General features: G+C 34.9%; 1 protein-coding gene across 1 annotated transcript in view; it reads left to right on the top strand.

Moving 5' to 3' along the window:
- Nucleotides 1-382: 382 nt before the first annotated feature.
- The window catches only part of LOC133191207 (uncharacterized), a 28,228-nt gene continuing 6,084 nt past the window's right edge, over nucleotides 383-22,526 (top strand). The window contains exons 1-2 of the mRNA XM_061326944.1: nucleotides 383-690; nucleotides 18,551-18,679. Coding sequence (XP_061182928.1) covers nucleotides 510-690; nucleotides 18,551-18,679 — 310 coding nt within the window. The 5' untranslated portion in view covers nucleotides 383-509. The remainder of the gene's footprint in view (nucleotides 691-18,550; nucleotides 18,680-22,526) is intronic.

Here is a 22,526-nt window from a genome sequence, read left to right as displayed (position 1 = left end):
TTTGTTTGGTCGATCATGCTAAAGTTTCAAATGTTGATCACCATATTTCTCATCGATTGGAAGTTTGATTTCAATGAAATGAATACTTCTTTGCATATGAAACAGAGAACCCAGCAATACACTGATAATACTGACCAATCGCAATGGAATGATTGTTTACGAGTACAGCATTTGTAGTAAGCAGCAACACGTGGTCAGTCAGAGCTCATTGCTGGCTTCTCTGTTCATATGCAAAGTAGTATTCATTTCATTGAAATCAAACATCCAATCGATAAGAAATATGGTGATCAACAGTTGAAACTTCGGCACGCTTGACCAAAGTGACACGCTGTTACTGGAATGGTAGTAACAATAGGGTTAAACGTTAAAAGAAACAAATTATGCTCAAATGAATCATATTTGACTAAAATGTATGATAAAACTTTGTTGTATTATTCAGCGTATATTTTCTACGATTTTTAAAACAGTAAATAAGGGTAGTGGGACTCCCCGGTCTACTTATTTGATACATGTTCATGCGCACTGCTGTCCGTGATCGAATTTTCCTGCGCAGTGAAGTGTGTGTTTCAGTTGTGACAAAGCAATCAGTGTCAGGACGGGTACCCATACAGACTACCAGACTAAAAGTCATGAAAAGCTGTCTTTTATGCTTGTTAGCAGTAGGTTGGTTTGTCCACTACACAACAGCTGGTAAGTACATAAAAAACCTAAAGTACGTAATGTAACCTGATTTATGTAGCTGATGTGATACTTCATCAGTTCATACAACACTGTACAATTCTCTTAACTTTCCAATATCAAATCTATAATATATGAAGAATTCTAAAAAATGGTTATAACAACTGTTCAAAGGTTTAATCTGTAACAGAATAATCCCCGTCTGGCCCGTCGCATTTTTCTATTTTCCTGTTACATTTGGCGTGGCCTGGAAATGACATGTGGAAAACCTGCCAGGGAAGAGCATTGGTGGGTGCCTCCGGGGGCGAGGACCTTTTTAAAAGGAGGGCGGAATGTAGCAGTCAGACGGGTTCGATCGCCGGTGGCAAGATAGCTCAGCTGGTAGAACACCTGTAGAGATTCAGGGGGCCCGGTTCGATTCTCGGACTGCTCCGTCCTGTTACAAATCAATACAAAGTACTATCGAAATGCTGAACAATGTTCAGCGAGGGTTATCAAACACTAAATGTTACACTAGTACTCACTAATGATATTTGAAGTGAACTTGATTATCGCGTACTTAATTCCTTGTTCACACGAATGCAGTTCGGTTCAATTCAATTTATTCGGAGTCACTCTACCTGGAATAACGGAATCAAAATGAATGGGAAACGAACTATATTCAAGATTTATAACTCTCTCTGACAGTTGTTATGAAGAAGAAAATATAATGACATGTTTTTGTGTGTGTGCATTGTTGTTCTTCTTCAAAGATATATATTTCTACAATTAATTGCAATAATTAATAATCTTATTCTTTATACTAAGCACGAAGAAGAACGACAAAGTATTAAAATTTAATCAGGTTAAAATTAAGAAGGGGGTAGATTTCACTTTATATTCTTATTAAAAATTTCACTCATAAATTATTGTACAGTGTCGGTAACTACGTGATAAATACGTGAATTTTAAAACCACAAGATTCCGCTGACAGTGGAGGAATACTCAGGAAAAGCTAGAAATTGAATATACTTAATAAAAAAAAATAAGCTACCTCGGACCTGCTGTACACAAGTTTCTGTAATGAGTTATGGTTCTCTACATCGAACCCTGGAGGCAGTTGAAAGGCCTATTATTCGCTCAAACTATACGTAATAGTACACGAGGAACAAATCTATCAAATCCATGTATAACATATATACATAAAAATTTAAAAAAAAAACTGCATGGAGAAAGGACAGATACAAATAACAGTGTATACATACGTAATCCATGCATCCTTAATCCTTATTTCTGAAAAAAAGCTGAATATTCTCGGTGTAGTGATATTCATCGCCTACTTTTCCATTGTTACAACGGTACTTTTCTTTGTTTTGGAGGTAAATTTTTCAGGGGCGTAGCTAGAACTTTGATGAAATATAGGCACAAATTATTCTGTGTGCGGCGGGGGTCTGGCTGGGGGCCGTCCAAGTCCCCCAGCGGGTCCAGGGCAGCGCCCTGGTAGGGGGTTCGGGGGGGGGGGGGGGGCGAAGCCCCCCGACGGAAAATGGATATCAGGACTTTGAGACCCCTGGGTGACAATTTTTGGGCGTTTAAAATACAAAATTATGGGTCTCTTTAAAATGAAATTTCATATTAAGTAGAAATGATAAAAAAGTGCAGTCCAACTTTTTAACCAGAAATCTTAAGTTAGAAGAGTTTTCATATTTTTTCGGCGTAATCAAATTTAGAAAACATGAAGAAGAAAGTTATAAAGTATTCAAAAGTAATCAGACACAAAGCAATGTTTTACAATAAATAATGAATAAATATTGATTAAAATGACAATTAATACCACACATATCTTGTGAGCGTCAAGGGAGTTTTATATCTCTATTTAATGACTTGCATATAGAAATTTTAAAGACATTTTATAAGGAGTCCTACAGTGAAACGGCCGGTTAACTATTACATGTTAAATTTATTATTTGCACAGATCGGTGAATATTTATACATTCATGATCTCTCTTTCAATGGCGAAAATGATATTTAGTCATTTATTTTCTTTCTTTTTTACAGTTTTGTTTTTAATTATTTTTTTTTTCCTGAATGAAATGAAGTGTAGGCACGTGCCTTAAGTGCCTAATGGCAGCTACGCCACTGTTTTTATCAAAGTTTTCAAATCCGAAATTGGTTTTAAAAAATGCTGTAAACTTGGCCTTTAGAAGAACTACTAAGAAGAACTACTTACATCAATTAAACATTTCAGTATGTAGTACAAGTGAAATTGATGCAAAGCATCAATCGGCCGCAAAAATAATAATTAACATTTTGAAGTATTTCCAAAACAAAGAGTCCAAAGGAAAAAAAAATCAAAGTAGAAAAAGAATATGATACATTTTTACACTTGCCTTACATTTTGCCTTTTTTAATACCTTGATTTTTAGTGTTCTTGCAGTTGTATAATATTAATCAAAATAAATTCATGGATATACAAATCGGAATGAAATTAAGGATAGGAATGTATTATCATTGAATTATTTGATTCAAAGACCAATGCAACATACAGATCTGAAATGTCTTAATGCTGACAAAAAGGTCGTACAAACTTCACGTGCTGATACCCTGGATCACTGTCACGTGATAATGCCGATCAATGTTGTGATTGATTGATTGATTGATTGTTTATTGTTTAACGCCAAGTCGGCAATATTTCAATGTTGTGATAGATATATGTCCAGAATAAATGTGAAATGCAGAAAGCAATTTCATTGTGTGTGCAAATGTAGTATTTTCAACAACAAAAATCAGTTCTTAAACTTGTTACAATTTTATTAATAATTATTATTATTTTAGGCACAGTAATTTATATTCGGAAACTCGATACGTATTGTTCTTATATCTTACGCACGCCAAGATTGGGGAGCAGTTGATATATCAACTTTTTATAAAATCACAAATCAATAAATATCTGATGAGAAATGAAAAACAAATTGAAATTAATAACAACCAGTTAGCCTTATTATTAATCATTTAAAAAAATATTTATAACTTTTATAATTGTTATCAATTATTATAAGGATTTATCCCATCGAAGCAATGAAAAAATAATGCCTCATTTCCTCATGTGCACTTTCTAACACAACCACAAATAGATCGGCCGCTGCTGCGGCCGATAATTAGCGGCTATACACGGGGAAATTTGTTAGGATGACCTTGACCTTGACCGACTTTATGTACATTCATATATACATCGGGGGGTAAACGATGGTAGGGTGAATTCGACATACTTTTTGCAATAAGTGCACATACACTGAGGGTAGTCGATGGGTATTTGATATTGAATAACACAAAATAATTAGACCTGATCGCACTTATATACACCGGGGGTTAACAATGGGTCTTTTTTTCAATTAACACGAAATAAGGAGGCAATAACCGACTTACGGTAATCATCACTCAAGGTACACCGATTTCACTGAATGCGGGTTTGACCTATCTATTATAATAATCTAGTTAATGGAGATATTTAAAACTTGCACGGGGAGTATACAATAAATGACATAGATCCTTATAAACTTCGTTTAAAAAATGAAGGCACAAATCAATGAATTTGATATGTCCTCTCGTTTTTTGATCAAACAAGAGATAAACGTATTTTGATAGATGAATATACTCCCTCCCCAAAGTTTTCACGTTTTACTATAACTCATCACAAAGCATACAGTATGATAATTTTATTTCTCAGTGACCAATCACATTGAAAGAGGCACCATGTAATTGATGGACTAGAGCCTTGGAGTGGAGTTTGGAGTCAAATTTTGGAGTCTTTTTTTTTTTTTAAGAAAAAGATTTTTAAATTAAAATTTGTAAGTTTCTGACAGTGATGTAAGTATTTGGAACTGGAGGAAATTACATCATTAGTGAATAGACAGACATGATACTAACAAGATAATCCCTGTACTTTCAAAATTCGGAAACTGTTGAACGTACATTGTAATTAATCAACAGATACAGTCTGTCTTACTGGTTGTTTAGATAGTAAATACAGTTTAATTGGACGTGTTAACAAACCTGTCAAGAGATATTAGGTTCAGAGTTTATAGCAATATATGAAGGCAGTCTTTAGCTCACCTCAACGAAGTTGGGGGAGCTTATGTAATACCCTCGGCGTCGGCGTCCCAGGTTAAAGTTTTTGGTGCTTTCTTTTCAAGTACTTCTATGCCCTATATTAATCAGAGGTGTATAGATGATGCCTCTAGTGTGTTTCATTGTACCAGTCAAAGTTTAAGATGCTGCAATTTCAGCTAAAGAATGACCAGGTTAATGTTTTTAGAGCAGGTTAAAGTTTTTGGAGCAGATCTCATTTCCAAGTACCTATAAGCCCTATATTGACCAAACATGCACGGATGATACATCTAAGGATGCAAACTACTGGACTTGGTTCAGATGCTGGGTCTGACCTACATTTTCCGGATGAGTGACCAAGTTAAAGTTTTTGGAGCAGCTCTCATTTCCAAGTAACTTTTAGTCCTCTGTTGACCAAACTTGCATGGATGATACACCTAAAGATGCACACTACTGGACTTGCTTCGGATGCTGGATCTGACCTATATTTTCCAGATGAGTGACCAGGATAAAGTTTTTGGAGTAGATCTCATTTCCAAGTAACTTTAAGTCCTCTGTTGACCAAACTTGCATGGATGATACACCTAAAGATGCACACTACTGGACTTGCTTCGGATGCTGGATCTGACCTATATTTTCCAGATGAGTGACCAGGATAAAGTTTTTGGAGTAGATCTCATTTCCAAGTAACTTTAAGTCCTATGTTGACCAAACGTGCGTGGATGATACATCTAAGGATGCACACTACTTGACTTGCTTCAGATGCAGGATCTGAGCTATATTTTCCGGATGCGTGACCAGGTTAAAGTTTTTGGAGCAGATCTCATTTCCAAGTAATTATAAGGCCTATCTGAACCAAACTTCCATGAATGATGCATCAAGGGACGAATACTCTCAAACTTGATTCAGATGCTGGATTTGACTTACATTTTCTGGATGAATGACTAGTTTAAAATTTTTATATAAGTCCATTCCCAAGTAACTGCAAGCCCTATCAGACCAAAATTGCATAAATGTTGCATCTAGGGATGCACACTACTAGATTATTAGTTTAGTGTTTGACTTTGCCTTACTTAAAGACAACATTCGTTGAGGTGAGCTCTGTAATCTCTGATTACCTATGTTTCAATATTACACTCACCTATTCATTACCTACCATTTATTTTTATTTAAAAATGATAATTAGTTTTTAAATAAGTTACACACTTTATATCACTATTATATGGTATACTAAAAGGTCCACTCACTCCCTCACTTCCTTGCATTAAAAGCGACATAGCGATTACCATACTACATGTAATCTCTCTCCCTTTCCTCTGGGTTGTCCCTCCTTCAACCTCAGAAAAAATAATATCAGCTATGGGTCATATCACACTTCAAGTAAAGCAAATTGTTAATTGTTTTTGTAGCAGTTTATCTATATTAAACATTGAATAAACTGTCAGTTTTCTAATTGATAGTGAAAGCTCTACAAGATTACTTTGGCTCAATGAGAATAGCCAGAATCCTCACACCAACGAGATGCTGATTAAACTGTGAACGATGTGTGATATGACCCATAGCTGATTTTGTTGTTTCTGAGGGTGAAGGAGGGACAACCCAGAGAAAAGGGAGAGAGATTAGTATGGTAATCGTTATGTCGCTTTTAATGCAAGGAAGTGAGGGAGTGAGTGGACCTTTAAGTATACCATATAATAGTGATATAAAGTGTGTAACTTATTTAAAAACTAATTATCATTTTTGAAGAAAAAAAATTAAATGATAGGTTATGAATAGGTGAGTGTAGTATTGAAAACTGCCTTCATATATTGCTATAAACTCTGAACCTAATATCTCTTGACAGGTTTGTTAACACGTCCAATTAAACTGTATTTAAACAATCAGTAAGACCGACTGTATCTGTTGATTAATTAACAATGTACGTTCAACAGTTTCCGAATTTTGAAAGAACAGGGATTATCTTGTTAGTATCATGTCTGTCTATTCACTACTGATGTAATTTCCTCCAGTTCCAAATACTTACATCACTGTCAGAAACTTACAAATTTTAATTTAAAAATCTTTAAAAAAAAAAAAAAAAAAAAAAGACTCAAAAATTTGACTCCAAACTCCACTTGCTTCTAGTCCATGAATTACACAGTGCCTCTTTCAATGTGATATTGGTCACTGAGAAATAAAATCCATCCTGCATAATCATCACACTGTATGCTTTGTGATGAGTAATAGCACAACATGAAAACTTTGGGGAGGGAGTATATTCATCTATCAAAATACGTTTATCTCTTGTTTGATCAAAAAACGAGAGGACAAATTCATTGTTCATTTTTTTAAACGAAGTTTTTAAGGATCTATGTCATTTATTATCATACACCCACTGCATACTCCCCGTGCAAGTTTTAAATATCTCCATTAACTAGATTATTATAATAGATAGGTCAACCCCGCATTCAGTGAAATCGGTGTACCTTGAGTGATGATTACCGTAAGTCGGTTATTCGTGTTAATTGAAAAAAAAAGACCCATTGTTAACCCCCGGTGTATATAAGTTCGATCAGGTCTAATTATTTTGTGTATTGTTTTCAATAACAAATACCCATCGACTACCCTCAGTGTATCTGCACTTATGCATTGTTTACCCCCACTGTTGGATAAATTGTCAGTCACCCTACCATTGTTTACCCCCGGTGTATATATTGAGTGTTCTGTTGCATTACGTCGGTCAAGGTCTTCTAACGAAAGGCCCATAATGTTGTTAGCCGCTAATAGTATTCATTTCAGAATAAACTGGGGCGTGTTTCACAAAGCTGACTTAGGACTAAGTTAATTATATCTTAGGAAACTTTTTCCTAAGTTCATTACTTATTCACTAACCTCGTCTTATGATATTCCTAATTAAGTTAACAGCTGGTTAAGGAACTAAATATGGAGGGTGCATGCAATAATAAATGAACAAGACTATTACGGAAAGAAAGAATGTTAAGGATAGAGATAATCCAATGGACTATATGGATAACTGTGACCTCCTCCAGCTTATGATTTTTTTTTCTGATTTTAAAAGGCTTTTGTATATTTGAATCAATATTTAAAATTTGAAAGATGATATTTTAAATAATATAAGTAGACAAATTCGTTCTTTTCTATAAATGTATCAATGCTACGGATATAGTTGTTTGTCCTACGATTATTGTATCTTCTCGGGTATGTGTAAAACACGAAACGAGAAACAAAAAACGTGAAACGAGAAAACTATGGAATGAGATTCAGCATAAAATAACTAATGACCTTAAAATGGCAACAAAAGGGGGACAGCTTGTGCCTTTGATTTCATTTTGTTAGATGACAGATGCAGAGTGAAATGAAAACATCTAACTGAAGTCAGATTTATCAGCGACCCGCACAACTATCTCACACAGAAAAAAATATAAATTGTTGACAAAGAGCTTTAATTAATACAATACTATTACCTGAAAGAAATTCTTACTCAATTTTTGTTTATAATTATATCAAATGATACCTTCAGTGATAAACTACTTGAATGTATTTCCGCTGGGGTACTATATAATGGTCCAAATTTCTATGTTAGAACTCTAACTATACCTCTGTCAATAGAATTGATTTAGTGAAAAAAAAAAAACAAAAAAAAAACACTAAATTAGTGTCGAGTCAAATGATTTGAGGTACATGGCTGAGGGGAGTCACTTTCTTTGAAAAAGAATTGAAACATAAATATTATTTATAAATATATTATTTAATGTTTTGTTTATCTTTGAATATGTACATTCAGAAAATAATTATAGGTGTTCTGTCTATTACTAAATAATTGTGTACATTTCAGCCGTTGATATGTAATTAAATCTGTCAAAACTTCATGGGTAAGCAGTGTCAGATCACTGATAAATCTGACCTAAGTTAGATGTTTTAATTTCACCCAGCATCTGTTGCCTAACAAAATTCAATCAAGGCAAAAACTGCCCCCTTGATTGACATTTTGAGGTCATCGTTTATTTTTTTTTATTCTGTTGCTTTTCGTTTCTCATTTCTCGTTTCTTACTTTGTGTTTTACACATACCCTATTCAAGGCCGTAACTACCATTGAGGCAAGAGAGGCAAATGCCTCACTAAAATTTTTAAGTTTTCTGAAAAATGAAAAAAAGTTTTACTTTGAATTTTAGTCATGTTTGTCCTTTTACTATATAATATTTTCAACTTTTGTTTAATTTAAGTAAATTAGTCATTTCACCAGGTGTTTCACTTAATTTTCATTTAGAACGCATGTAAAATAATTCAAAACGTGAAAACTTTCAAAGATTAAGTTTTTGATTTACTAAAGCCCAAGGATTTAAAACCCCCTTCCTCTAAGAATCCCCTTCAGAACACTACCCAGGACCATGGACCCGACTGGGACTCCATTGGTCCTAGATCCCTTGCCTCACTAAAAATTTGAACCTAGTTACGGCCTTGCTATCTTCTCTTCCTGGAAAGGGGGGGGGGGCATTGTAGTGCAAGAATACGATCATTTTTCCTCTGTTCTCGCTTAATTCAAATGATACTCCACTTCTTCTTCAACTCCTCCACTGAACGAACGTATGTCCCCCTTATTGGGCAGAACTTTGATTGGAGATAATAATATATTTCTTTTTTTTCAACTTCTTCTATTAGTATTGCTGTTTCCACAGTCGTGAAATTGGGATTTCTTTTCTGTCGAGGCATTCTTATTTTATACATGCGAGAAAGCCTTATACGGTAAGCACGGACCACTAAAGTGGATCACTTATTGCATGGTGAAGAAATGAAAAAAAATCACTAAAGCCTGTGTTCGATTGTTAGCCGTATAAAGCTATTCCACTAGATGAAATCCCGCACAAGCGCGGAGAATTGAATTTTAACCACTGCTGACGGAATAATTCCAGGTATACCTCTTATAGTTTCTGACAATTAATTACAGGCTTAAAGCAAGAAGAAATACTTTGTTCAAAATCCCGCAGTTGGTTTAGGAACAGAATTAGATATACCCCCATCCCACCCCTTCCCGTCTTTTTTTTTTACTTGAAAATCTCAATTTCACTAAAAGACTGTTTCACGATAACTGCGGGACTGCTCTTTTGCAGAGCAAAATGATATATTTTGGTGAAATGTGGCGTAAAAGTCATTGTTTAATATACGTCATTTAATTGTCTGTTAACAAAAACTTCGCCAAACGTTCTTAATTTGCCCTGCAAAAGAGTAGTACCGCAGTTAGTTTAAAAGCAGAAGTATATATACATGTACCCCCTTCTTGAAAAATGTCAAGGAGATGGGTGAACAAGGCGTGCAGAATGCCTATAGCTTCAAAAATATAAAAATCATATTCAATGTGTGAATTAAGTATACAAAGTAAAGTTCTCATTATTGAAATTTATGAAGTTATGATAAACAGAACTTTTCTGAGGAAAAATTTCTCGGCAAATATTATTCTGTTGAAAAAAATGAGGTATTCGTGGGGGGTCGAACCCTAGCAATAAAAATCCTGAGTATCGTTTTCCTTTGAGACTAAGGCGCTAACCACTGAATAGTGGTATTTAAATCATGTTTGTGATATGACCCTTGACGAAATGGACTTAAAACTATTTCTCAGAAATATGCGAATGTTGTGTCATAAAAGTGTATTTTTAAGGTATAGTGGGTCTTTGCTCCATGTTTTTGTTAACCAAAAAATGTATATTTTTAAAACTTTGAGGATAAACTTTCCCAAAAATGGAGCGAAGACCCACTCACATCGAAAAATTGAATTACAGTATGAGAAAATGGTCCTTTTTGCCCTCTTAAGTGTGTGTATGATATTTCATACGCAATAATTTCAGTCTTTGTGAGATTTTTGCAAATTTTGGAGATTTTACATAAAGTATATTTTACTGATAGATGAAATGTCAAAGAAAATTTTGTTATATTTGAGATTTAATTTTTCACCTTCATGTTTGTAGCACTATAGGCATTTCGCTCGCCTTGTTCGCCCATCTTCTTTCATTAAGCAGAAGTATATATACACCCTTCTTGAAAAATGTCAATTTCATTATTTGACGTTTTCTATTTACATGTTAGCAACTTTATTTTGATATCTGGTGTATTATGTTATACATATTGTACATTGAGGGTGCTCTGATTCCATTTCCATCAAGGATAAAAGAAATAAATATGCACATTTTACTGAATTTGTCAGCACATTTTTTGGGGGAAGGGTGTGGTGGTAAAAATAAGCTTTTCACACCTTATGTATATGCCTAATATTTAATACAAAAGACTGTATGCAGAAAAAAATTGATCAAAGCATAAAATTTTAAAAGCTTTAGTAAATTGTGAAAATTTAGAATGTACCACTGTTTCTCCATATATTTGAACAATACTATATTGACATTTTCTCTTCAGCAAGTTTATTACTATATACAATTTGTACTTCGGATTCGTTGCCACGATGCTCTCAGTAGCGAATACATGCATGCACATTTTACTGGTAAATGTATTAGCACAACTAACTTATAGTTTTTGGATATATAAATATATTCACAACTTATGGTGTTATCAATTGCTTTACAATTATTTCCATGCCCATTCACGTCAAAAAACATTTTTATATCAATGCAGTGCCTCGTTTTTCTTCTAACATCGGGTTCGATGCCATCTGAAATTCTAGAAATTTCCATCAAGATATATACGTATAAAACTAAGGTCGCAGACTGGCGAAAACGATTTGCACATTTTGCTTTTTAATCAGTAATCATAACTTATTTCCTCTGTATCACTTAAATTAAGTTTTCATTGAATAATTTATTAATGGCGTTCTATCAAATAATTAAACGATTGCTTGTTGTCAGTTTCATTAAAAATTGCCAGTAACTTAGATCCGCCAACCGTAACCACCACCTTACTCTCTTTTTTGCTATTTCACGGCTGTTTTTCGAAAATGAAAGTAGACTTTTAATTAAATTTACGATAATAAGTATGCGAATGGAATCTGAATATAGTTTACGGACATCATCTCATACCTAGTGTAATATTCGTGGATTAAGTATGAACTCTGGTGCAGGTGCTTCGGAGTTTATTTGCAAAATTTATTAATTTATAAGTATAGATCTACTAATTGAAACGGTACCAGTAGAAAAGTATAGTAGAAAGAAGAAAAGGGACACAAAGAAAACCTCAGAAACCTAATATAGAGAAAAAAAGCAAAGACATAATAACACGAAGAATAATTTTTTTAAAAAATACATATATCGGGGGGGGGGGGGGGGATTAGTTAAGCTGGAAACTTGTCAAGGTTAAACCACAATTCTCTCCAATTCCTTTGAAAGTGGAGGCTAATCTCCCGCTCCTCCCCCTTTGAAGCTTAAGTTTTTGTTACTTGAAATAATCCATCTTGTACTAAAGACTAAAGAATATAGTATTCATACTGACACTATCCTGAGAATCAGTAGGTAGAGTAGAGGAATTATTTCATTAGTCCATAACACAACTTAAGAAATGTCTTAGAATAAATTTAAGCTAAGATTGTTTCGTGAAACAGTTGTGACAAATCTTAGGAACTACCTAAGTTATAACTTAGGAATATCTTAAGTTATGTCTTACGACATATCTTAGGAAACCTTTGTGAAACAAGCCTCTAGGACCCGTTTCACAAAGCTAACTTAGGACAAAGTTATATCTTAGGAAAGAACTTTTTTCCTATGTTCATTACTTATCCGTTTCACTAACCTCGTCTTATCTTAAAATATTCCTACTATCATTCCAAAAACAGCGTGTCACTTTGTTTGATGGAGCGTGCTAAAGTTTTAAATGTTGATCACCATATTTCTAACGATTGGATATTCGATTTCAATAAAATGAATACTACTTTGCATATGAAACAGAGAACCCAGCAATACACTGATAATACTGACCAATCGCATTGAATGATTGTTTACAAGTTCTATACATTTGTAGTAAGCAGCAACACGTGGTCAGTCAAAATCCATTGTTCATATGCAAAGTAGTATTCATTCCATTGAAATGAAACATCCAGTTGATGAGAAATATGGTGATCAACATTTGAAACTTTAGCACGCTCTATTAAACAAAGTGACACGCTGTTATTGGAATGATAGTAAGTTATATCGTTACTTTAAGAGAGGTAAATTGATGTCCTAGGAAGAAACTAAATATGGCGGCTGCATATATGCAAGGAATCTTAGTGGAGAAAGAGTGTTAAGGGAGAGAAAAAAAAATCCAATGGACTACTAGTATATGGATGTTTGTGATCCCTCCAGGTTTTAATTGCTTTACTTTGCATGGAATTACTAAGAATAGGGTTTCAGGAATTGAAAGAGATATGTCTGTATCACTGGTCAAAATTAGTCCAAGATGTATAAAATACATGTGTAAAAATGTCCATTGATGAATCTGGAACTACAAATACATTGTACTTGAAGAATGTTTGATTCGTGGATTTCCCAATGTTACTGGCGAAATAGACGGTACACATATTGAAATAATTCCCCATCATTTGAAGAGCATGTCTTTGTAAATGAAAAAATATCCTACTATAAACTATGGTGGCATATTTATGCCATCCACATAATTTTTTTTGTCAACTTAAGATATCGCGTCAAGTCAAGATGGAAATGGACCTACGGAATCTGTCTCCTAGCAGTACAGGAACAGCGCGCTAGACCGCTCGGCCGTCTAGGCAAGTCAAAACACTATATATATGTTTTTATCTATAGCACATTATAATATCACTAGTATTTGGATTCATAATTAGAATTTGAAGGGTAATATTTTAGATAAGGGGACAAATTCTTTCACTTTCAAGAAGTACATGTATGTCGAGGATCCCTCTCTGCTCGGATATATAGCTGTTTGTCCCAAGATCGGTTGACACGTGGAATAATTTTAAAAATACATATATCTTGTGTCCTGGGGGGGGGGGGGGGTAGGGAGGATGTGTGTGAGGGTGTATGTGTGTGTGCTTAGTTCAAGCAGAAAATTTGTTAAAGTTATGAACCGTACTTCTGGCGAATTTGTTTGAAAGTGGAGGGTACCCCTAACCTCCCGTTCCTCCCCTTTTCAAGCTTAAGTTTTTTCTTACTTGAAATACCCCGACTCAAGCTGAAGATTTTACTCATACTGACATCCTTCAAACAGTATGTTGAGAATTGAAAATAGAGTGGAGAAGTTATTTTATTAGTCAATAACACAACTTAAGGTAGTCCGATCCTCAGGTTCTGGAAATCAGCCTTTTAGTAATTGAAATTGCTCACACAAACGTCTCTGATTTCACATAGTAACGTGAATTTACCTATGGTATTTCTTCAAAGTTCATCATTATGGTTAATCATATCATATAGGGAAAATTATCAAATCTCAAATATATTTTCAGGAAATGCAAATAAAAACACCAGCTATGCATTTGATCAACAGATATTATTTAGGGTAAAAAAATATAGGTATCCAGGCATTTGGAGAAAATTGCATCGTTTTTATGCTTGTACAGTATTTTAGTTCTCCTCTTAATTCAATTGTCATATAATACATAGTGTTAAAAGCTTGTGCTATCATTGCTAGACACCACACATATCACATCTAATTTCATATCATACTAATAAGCATTGGTATCTAATGCTAGATTAAAGCAAATTCGATTTCTCTAAAAATGAAATTATTTTTCTTTTATGGGGTACAAATATCAACTTTTAACAAGACCATTTCTAAGACTTCAAAGAACCTTGAATCATATTGACATGCATAAGATGAAAATTGTTGCATAAAAGGATCTTAATTTCAAGCTTCATTTTGAGACTTTAAAAACAATAATAAATTTATAAATCTTCAGTGGATGTAAATGTTTTGTTTTTGTTTTTTTTTTTCAAATGCTTCAGTTTAAGTACTAATATTTTTGCAATATACAGTGGAGCAATTAAACAAAATTATATAAAATGTCATAATCATAGACAATGTCTCCTTAAATAACTTTACTGAAGAGGTACGACATACTTTCTACACTTAAATAATCTCGAAATTGGTCGCAGTCGTTATTGAGGTTCAAGAATTATGTTCGAGCACCCCTAACATTGTTGTGGACACGATGTATAAAGAGCTGACTTGTCAGTCTCAAATTTGCAGTGGTATAGAAGTGGCAAGTGACCAGAGATATGCGTATTTGTTTGAGTGCCCGAATGTCCAGATCAATCTTAGGGTATCTTCTTAGCAATGTTTTTGTACACAATATGTAGAGTACTCTCTGACCATTTAGTCTCAGACTTGTTATTGAGTGGTCGATGACAAGAGAAACACGTCTTTTCATTTGAAGTCAAAGATCAAGGTCAAAGTATCCTGAATATATTACAATGTTGTATCCTGAATTTATTACAATGTTGTACTTTCAGTCTTAAACTTGCTGAAGAAGTATTAGGTTAACGAGAATATACCTGTTCATTTGAGGGTCATTAGGTCACGGTCAAAGTTACTGTGAGTTTGTAACTGTGTTGTGGCTACAACAATTAGAATACAGTTCAAACTTGAATAGAAGTTGGAGCTGGCCAAAGAAACAAAAATTTGTCATGTTCTTCTTCCGTCTTTCTGTACTTCCGTCCGGCACAGTACGTGTATTTCAGATTCAAAGAAACTTTTCAAAATATTTTCATCAAAATTCATACACTGATACATATTGGTGGGAACTTTTAAGCCGATTATAATTTCCTGACCTTCCAGGTAACCTTGACATTCCCTTTGCACTTGACCTCACTATTCCTTATTTTGAGTTTAAGTTTCCAATAAATCTATAGATATTTTCTCATCAAAATTCATACATTGGCATAAATGGTAACAGCAATTCAACGATGTCATAATTTTATGATGATTATCTTCCCTATGATCCTTGACTTAATTTTTAGCTCTACTGGTCAGAGAGTAATAGTTATAGTGAGGTGTCCGTCGTCCATTCAACCGTCTGTCTGTCTGTAAACATTTTTTTTTTAAAAATGCTACGCCTCTTACAGTTTTGGTCCGATTTCAATATGACTTGGTACACAAGTAGACTACACTAAGATACACAAGCTTATCTTTTAAAAAGATTGGTGAGCTAGCGCTGTAGCATAATAAAATACAGAAAAAGATATCTGAACCATTTGTTAAATTTGCTGAATCGATTAATTATTAATAGGAAGGCAGATTGGTGCACTGGGGGTTGAGTTTGGCGGGGGGGGGGGGGGGGGAGGGGGGTCACAATTCAGAATGGTGAATCTAAGAGTGTGCTTAACGTCGGCAATGGCATAACTCCTAACTGTGCTTTAAGCATTTTGTATTTTACTGTAATTTCAATTTCGAGGTGAAAAATAAAAGGTCAGTAGAACCAATGAGAACCTTCGGGCCTTTCCGGCAAGCTCGGAAAACATATCCGAGGTTGCCCCGGTTTTCCGAGCTTGCCGGAAAGATCCATGAAGGTAGATTAGAAAAGCTATGTATTCATTACAACTTTAGAAATAACAGTCTTGGTTTTATAAGACCAGAGATACTGTTACTTTTTGTTCATTTACGTGCAGGTTAGACAACAAAACACGAAACTTCAGATCATATGTATTTTCAGATGATAAACACTAAATTGACATGTCTTTCCGACATACTCTGAAAAAGATTTTTGTTGTTGTTGTTGTTGTTTTTCCGAGCTTCCCGGAATTTTCCACTAAGGTGGTAAAACTGTAAGGAAAGCTAGATGTCTAGAATCTTGGCATTATATGGCCAAATTTTTTCTTGTACTTTTATGTGTAGGTTAGACAATAAATTTTAAAAAATTCAGAATCCGGATCTAGACTGGTATTGTCTGTCTCTAACCTACGAAATGTATATCGCGCATATCAGACAGGAAAGGCCTGAAATTCGGATCATTTCTATTTTTGAATGACAAAACGAAATTGTTATCGTGCAGTCTATCTACAGTAGTTTTCCCAGAATCCCCGACCGTGAAGTCGAGCATGCGTATTTCAGAAATATAGACTAACGTAGTTGCTAGCGCTCGAGAGCGCTAGCAATAATTCTGATTAAAGATTTTTGATTTCGATGAACGGTGTTTTCATGGTTACTAAAAATATTAATTTCTGTGAAATTCTTTCAAAATGCTACTCTTCCTACAGTTTTAGTCCGACAAAAATATAACTTGATACAGTAGTAGACTACACTAAATACTCTTGAAATTCTTTCAAAACACCGTTCACGGTAGCTCAGTCGGTAGAGCGCTCGCTCCGTGATCGGGAGGTCGTGAGTTCGAATCTCGGCCGCGACAGACCTAAGTCGATAAAAAATGGGTAGCAACTGTTCCTTCGCCATGCGCTCAGCACTTTGAAGTGAAAGTTGCGGGTCCTTCGGATGAGACCTTAAAAACCGAGGCACCGTGTCACGGCAGGCGTTGGCACGATAAAGATCCCTCACTGCTCAATGGCCCTGAGTGCCGAGTAAAGGTCAAAATTTGAAACTTATCACCGGTATATGGTGACGTCTCTATATGAGTGAAAAATTCTCGAATGGGACGTAAAACAACATACAATCAATCAACAATCAAAACACTCCCCCTCCTACAGTTTCAGTCCGATTTCAGTCACTGTGTCCCATATTTCTGGAATATTTGGTTAAATCGCACATGCCACATTTAGATACTTGTACAATTCCCTTTAGCAGTAGAATGTCTATGAATGATTAGTGGTTTTTCTAAGTCCTGGTATTTGTAAAATCCTTTTTCAATTTTTTAAAAAATTTTCTTTTTTTTAGTTTCACGCAAGACAAAAATTACATGTGAAGCCACTTATCGAGTTTATCTTTCAGTAGAAGTCTTTGAAACATTATCTCACGATATATGTCGAATGACATGTATGACATTTCTTAGTCAATTAGAGTTTCTACGACGTTTTATCTACATGGAGGGGGGGGGGCACATATGTACTGATGTATATAAGGTTTTTAGCTGACCTCAACGAAGTTTGGGGAGCTTATGTAATACCCTCGGCGTCGGCGTCCCAGGTTAAAGTTTTTGGTGCAGTTTCTTTTCAATTACATATGTGCCCTATATTAATCAGAGATGCATGGAGGATGCTTCTAGTGTGTTTCATTGTACCAGTCAAGGTTTCAGATGCTGCAATTTCAGCTGAAGAATAACCAAGTTAATGTTTTTGGAGCAGGTTAAAGTTTTTAGAGCAGGTTAAAGATTTTGGAGCAGGTCTCATTTCCAAGTAACTATAAGCCCTATATTGACCAAACTTGTATGGATGATACATCTAAGGATGCACACTACTGGACTTGCTTCGGATGCTGGATCTGACCTACATTTTCCGGATGAGTGACCAGGTTAAAGTAAACTATAAGGGCTATCTGAACCAAAACTTGCATGGATGATGCATCACAGGATTTACACTCTCAAACTTGCTTCAGATGCTGGATATGGCTTATATTTTCTGGATGAGTGACTAGTTTAAAGTCTTTAGGTAAGTCCATTCCCAAGTAACTGCAGGCTCTATCGGACCAAAATTGCATAAATGTTACATCTAGGGATGCACACTACTAGATTATTAGTTTGGGACTTTGCCTTACTTAAAGACAACATTCGTTGAGGTGAGCTCTGTAATCTCTGATTACCTATGTTTTATTCAGTCAAGGTTATCAAGTATACACTGAGAGAATTGAGAATAAAGAATAATTAATAAAAACAGAAGGTTGATTTATATTGGAAATCCCACCATCAGGAAATTGCTTATCTAATGCATATAAATTTTGATTTTGTCTCCTTTTGCAGATTTGCCGAAATGCCGAGGACTAAAGAGCGCCAATCACAACAGAGCTTACTGTTACGAGGTGGCCACCTATATGGACTGTACAGAAACGTGTACAGAACTTCTACTAGCGGATCAGTATGTGACGGCTGGTAAGGACTTTATCCTACAATATAGAAACTCAAGCTTCCTAGCGAGACATTTCAAGACCGGCCCCTGAATCATGAAACACCTTAAGTTAAAAAAAATTATATAGAAGTCAAACAATTTAATCAGCAAATTAAAAACGTTTTGGTTGACAATAAAAACCGAAATAAGGGAGCAACTATTTTCCGGGGTGCAACCGAGCTAAATATATTGTCAACATAGATAATAGAAGGTAACACAGAGCTCTAGATCAGGAAAAAAATTCTCTGATTTATCTAGAAAGTAAAATTTTGAGGTATTTAGAAACGTCTCTTGATTGAAAGTAATTATATTTCCTTCATTCCAGTAAAAATAACAATAGATCGATTATTACATTATGCGTTATTACATTCTGCGTTGAGAGCAATGCAAAATAAAAAAAAAAAAACTCTTAAAATTGTGACCAACGCAAAAACATTTCAGTGGAAAATGCAATAGTACTTTGGAGAGAGACCAATTATTATGAAATTTTTATTGATTATAAAAGCGTTTAAATTACCTTTTTTCCAGTAGAAAATATGATTAAACAGCGATGATTACATTTTGAGTTTTGCATGCTGTGTCAAGATCAACACAAAATGCAATAACGCGAAATGTAATAATTCAAGTTTATAAGACTAAACTTTATACTTTTTTCTTTAATTGTCCGAATAATTTTTTTTTAATTTTTGAAAGACCAATGTTTTGTGTGATATGGAAAGAAATCTTGGTTCCTACTTCTAAAGTGATTGACATTTCATTAATAAATTATCTAAAGTAAGTTATTTGTGATCACAGAAGTAGACTGCAAAAAAAGTTATGGTCTTATTTACTTATTTTCGAAATTGATTTTAGTATTTACACAATCATTGACAAAGTGTCCATTCAATTCCTTGCAATTTTTCCTATTCTGATTTGTTTATCACATGTGCAATTAAAATTGGTATAAATGTAATTGATTGATCAGATTTGATAAAAAAGGAATACAAAATCTATTTGGATACTAGGGAAATGAATAAACTTGCAATGTGACAAGTTGCAATGTGACTCTTTAGCGAAAATAAAAATTATTTGGGTAATTCCTGCTAGTATAAATCACCAATTTCTAAACTTGTTTGATTTTTAGCTCACCTCAACGAAGTTGGGGGAGCTTATGTAATACCCTTGGCGTCGGCGTCCCAGGTTAAGGTTTTTGGAGCAGTTTTCTTTTCAAGTACTTCTATGGCCTATATTAGTCAGAGATGCATGGAGGATGCTTCTAGTGTGTTTCATTGTACCAGTCAAGGTTTCAGATGCTGCAATTTCAGCTAAAGAATGACCAGGTTAATGTTTTTGGAGCAGGTTAAAGTTTTTGGAGCAGGTCTCATTTCCAAGTAACTATAAGCCCTATATTGACCAAACTTGCATGGATGATACATCTAAGGATGCACACTACTGGACTTGCTTCGGATGCTGGATCTGACCTACATTTTCCGGATGAGTGACTAGGTTAAAGTTTTTGGAGAAGATCTCATTTCCAAGTAACTATAAGCCCTACATTGACCAAACTTGCATGGATGATACATCTAAGGATGTACACTACTGGACTTGCTTCGGATGCTGGATCTGACCTACATTTTCGGGATGAGTAACCAGGTTAAAGTTTTTGGAGCAGATCTCATTTCTAAGTAACTATAAGCCCTATATTGACTAAACTTGCATGGATGATACATCTAAGGATGCACACTACTGGACTTGCTTCGGATGCTGGATCTGACCTATATCTTCCGGATGAGTGACCAGGTTAAAGTTTTTGGAGCAGATGTCATTTCCAAGTAACTATAAACCCTATATTGACCAAAATTGCATGGATGATACATCTAAGGATTCACACCACTGGACTATCTTCGGATGCTGGATCTGACCTACATTTTCGGGATGAGTAACCAGGTTAAAGTTTTTGGAGCAGATCTCATTTCCAAGTAACTATAAGGCCTATCTGAACCAAACTTGCATGGATGATGCATCAAGGGACGAACAATCTCAAAACTTGCTTCGGATGCTGGATTTGACTTACATTTTCTGGATGAGTGACTAGTTTTAAGTTTTCAGATAAGTCTATTCCCAAGTAACTGCAAGCCCTATCAGACCAAAATTGCATAAATGTTGCATCTAGGGATGCACACTCCTAGATTATTAATTTAATGTGGGACTCTGCCTTACTTAAAGACAACATTCGTTGAGGTGAGCTCTGTAATCTCTGATTACCTATGTTTTTAAATACTAAAGCCGATGTAATTATTTCAAAACTATTTGCTTAGGGAAATTGTTCATCGTTGACCAATGCAGACATAGCCCAACTCTCTTAAGAACCCTGTCTACACTGCACACTAAAAAGTTCTGATTCTGTGGTATTTTAATGCAAATAAAGTGATCTGCCCTTAAATCAAAAAATAAAATAAATTGAAATCTACATGGTATTATTCAGATTAAAACCAGTTCAAACATTCTTAAATTTAAACAATCTAATTAAAATCAGACTTCTTAGATCCGCGCCCTATACACTCTTACGCGAGAGACTCTCTCAAGAGCATACAACTCTCAAAAAGAGTCATTGCAGGAATTGCCTGCATTGACAGACTATGGCGTCGGCGAATGCCTGTTTTAACTAACTGTGAATCAGCCAATGCCTGCATTGACCGACTCTGAAGTTGGCAAATGCCTGCATTGACCGATAGTAGAGTTGACAAATGTCTGCACTGACCGGCTACCTCATTCCAATACCAGAGAGTCTTGCAGTACCAGAAAGTCTCATAATGCCTGCATTGATCCTTGAGAAAGTCTCTCAATGCCTGCGTTGGCTCTTGACAGAGTCTTACAATGCATTGACTGACTGTGGAGTCGGTCAAAGCCTGTACATTTATTGACAAAGACTATGGGGTTGGCCAATGCCTGCATTGCCAGACTGTGTACTCGGCCAAAGCCTGTACATGTATTGACAGAGACTATGGGGTTGGCCAATGCCTGTGAAATAACCAATGCCTGCATTGACTGTGGAGACGGTCAATGCCTGCATTGATGTGTCATATGGTTCAGCCAATGCCTGCATTGAGAGACTTTATGATTCACTTATGTCACTCGTGAAATATGTTATATCAAGGATTTTTTGAGAAGTATATTTTGGATAAGTACTCATATAGTATGACTCAAAATCGCAGAGAAAACAGGGGGTCAGTGTGCATCTTACTGAGCTACGGTACAAATAAGTTGACCTTTTTGCACTTAAATTTTAACTCTTTGGTTAATCACTTTAACCTTTATCATATTTTATCAGATGTAACCATGGCAATAAATATAATCTTATTTTACGTAAAAAAGTTTGAATAATATTTATCATTGAACAAATCTTGCAAATTAATGCGCGTAAATTATTGTGTGACCTTTTTGCACTAAAAAAGTAACATATTTGGGGTATTAAGAATCTAAATAGGCAATAAAATATTTTCTTGTATCAAACTTTTTACGACTTGAGTGCTGATCAGTCACAAGTATCGAGTAGTTTAAAATAATGAAAGAAAAAGTTGGGGTCAGTGATGTAAATTTTGAAATATTGGTCAAAATATGCGATTTTCAGGCAAAAAACGGTTTAAATTTTATCTTGACTTCCTTAATACATCTTCATTTCTCGGCAAAGTTTGTGGAGGGAAGGTGTAAAATTTGTTATAAAAATATAAATTGAGACCTATATTTAATATTCCTAGCATATCATAACGGAAAATATTCTCTGAGTAAAAGAATGTGAGGCTAAAGTTCAAAGATATTAAATTTAATAAATGTGCAAGTATGCCGAATTTT

This window comes from Saccostrea echinata, unplaced genomic scaffold (assembly GCF_033153115.1).
Source record: "Saccostrea echinata isolate AGI-Se365-2 ecotype Australia unplaced genomic scaffold, CSIRO_AGI_Sech_v1 ptg000023l, whole genome shotgun sequence".
NCBI lineage: Eukaryota > Metazoa > Mollusca > Bivalvia > Ostreida > Ostreidae > Saccostrea > Saccostrea echinata.
Note: the sequence above shows the minus strand (reverse complement) of the source record. Positions and strands in the feature narration are given on the sequence as shown.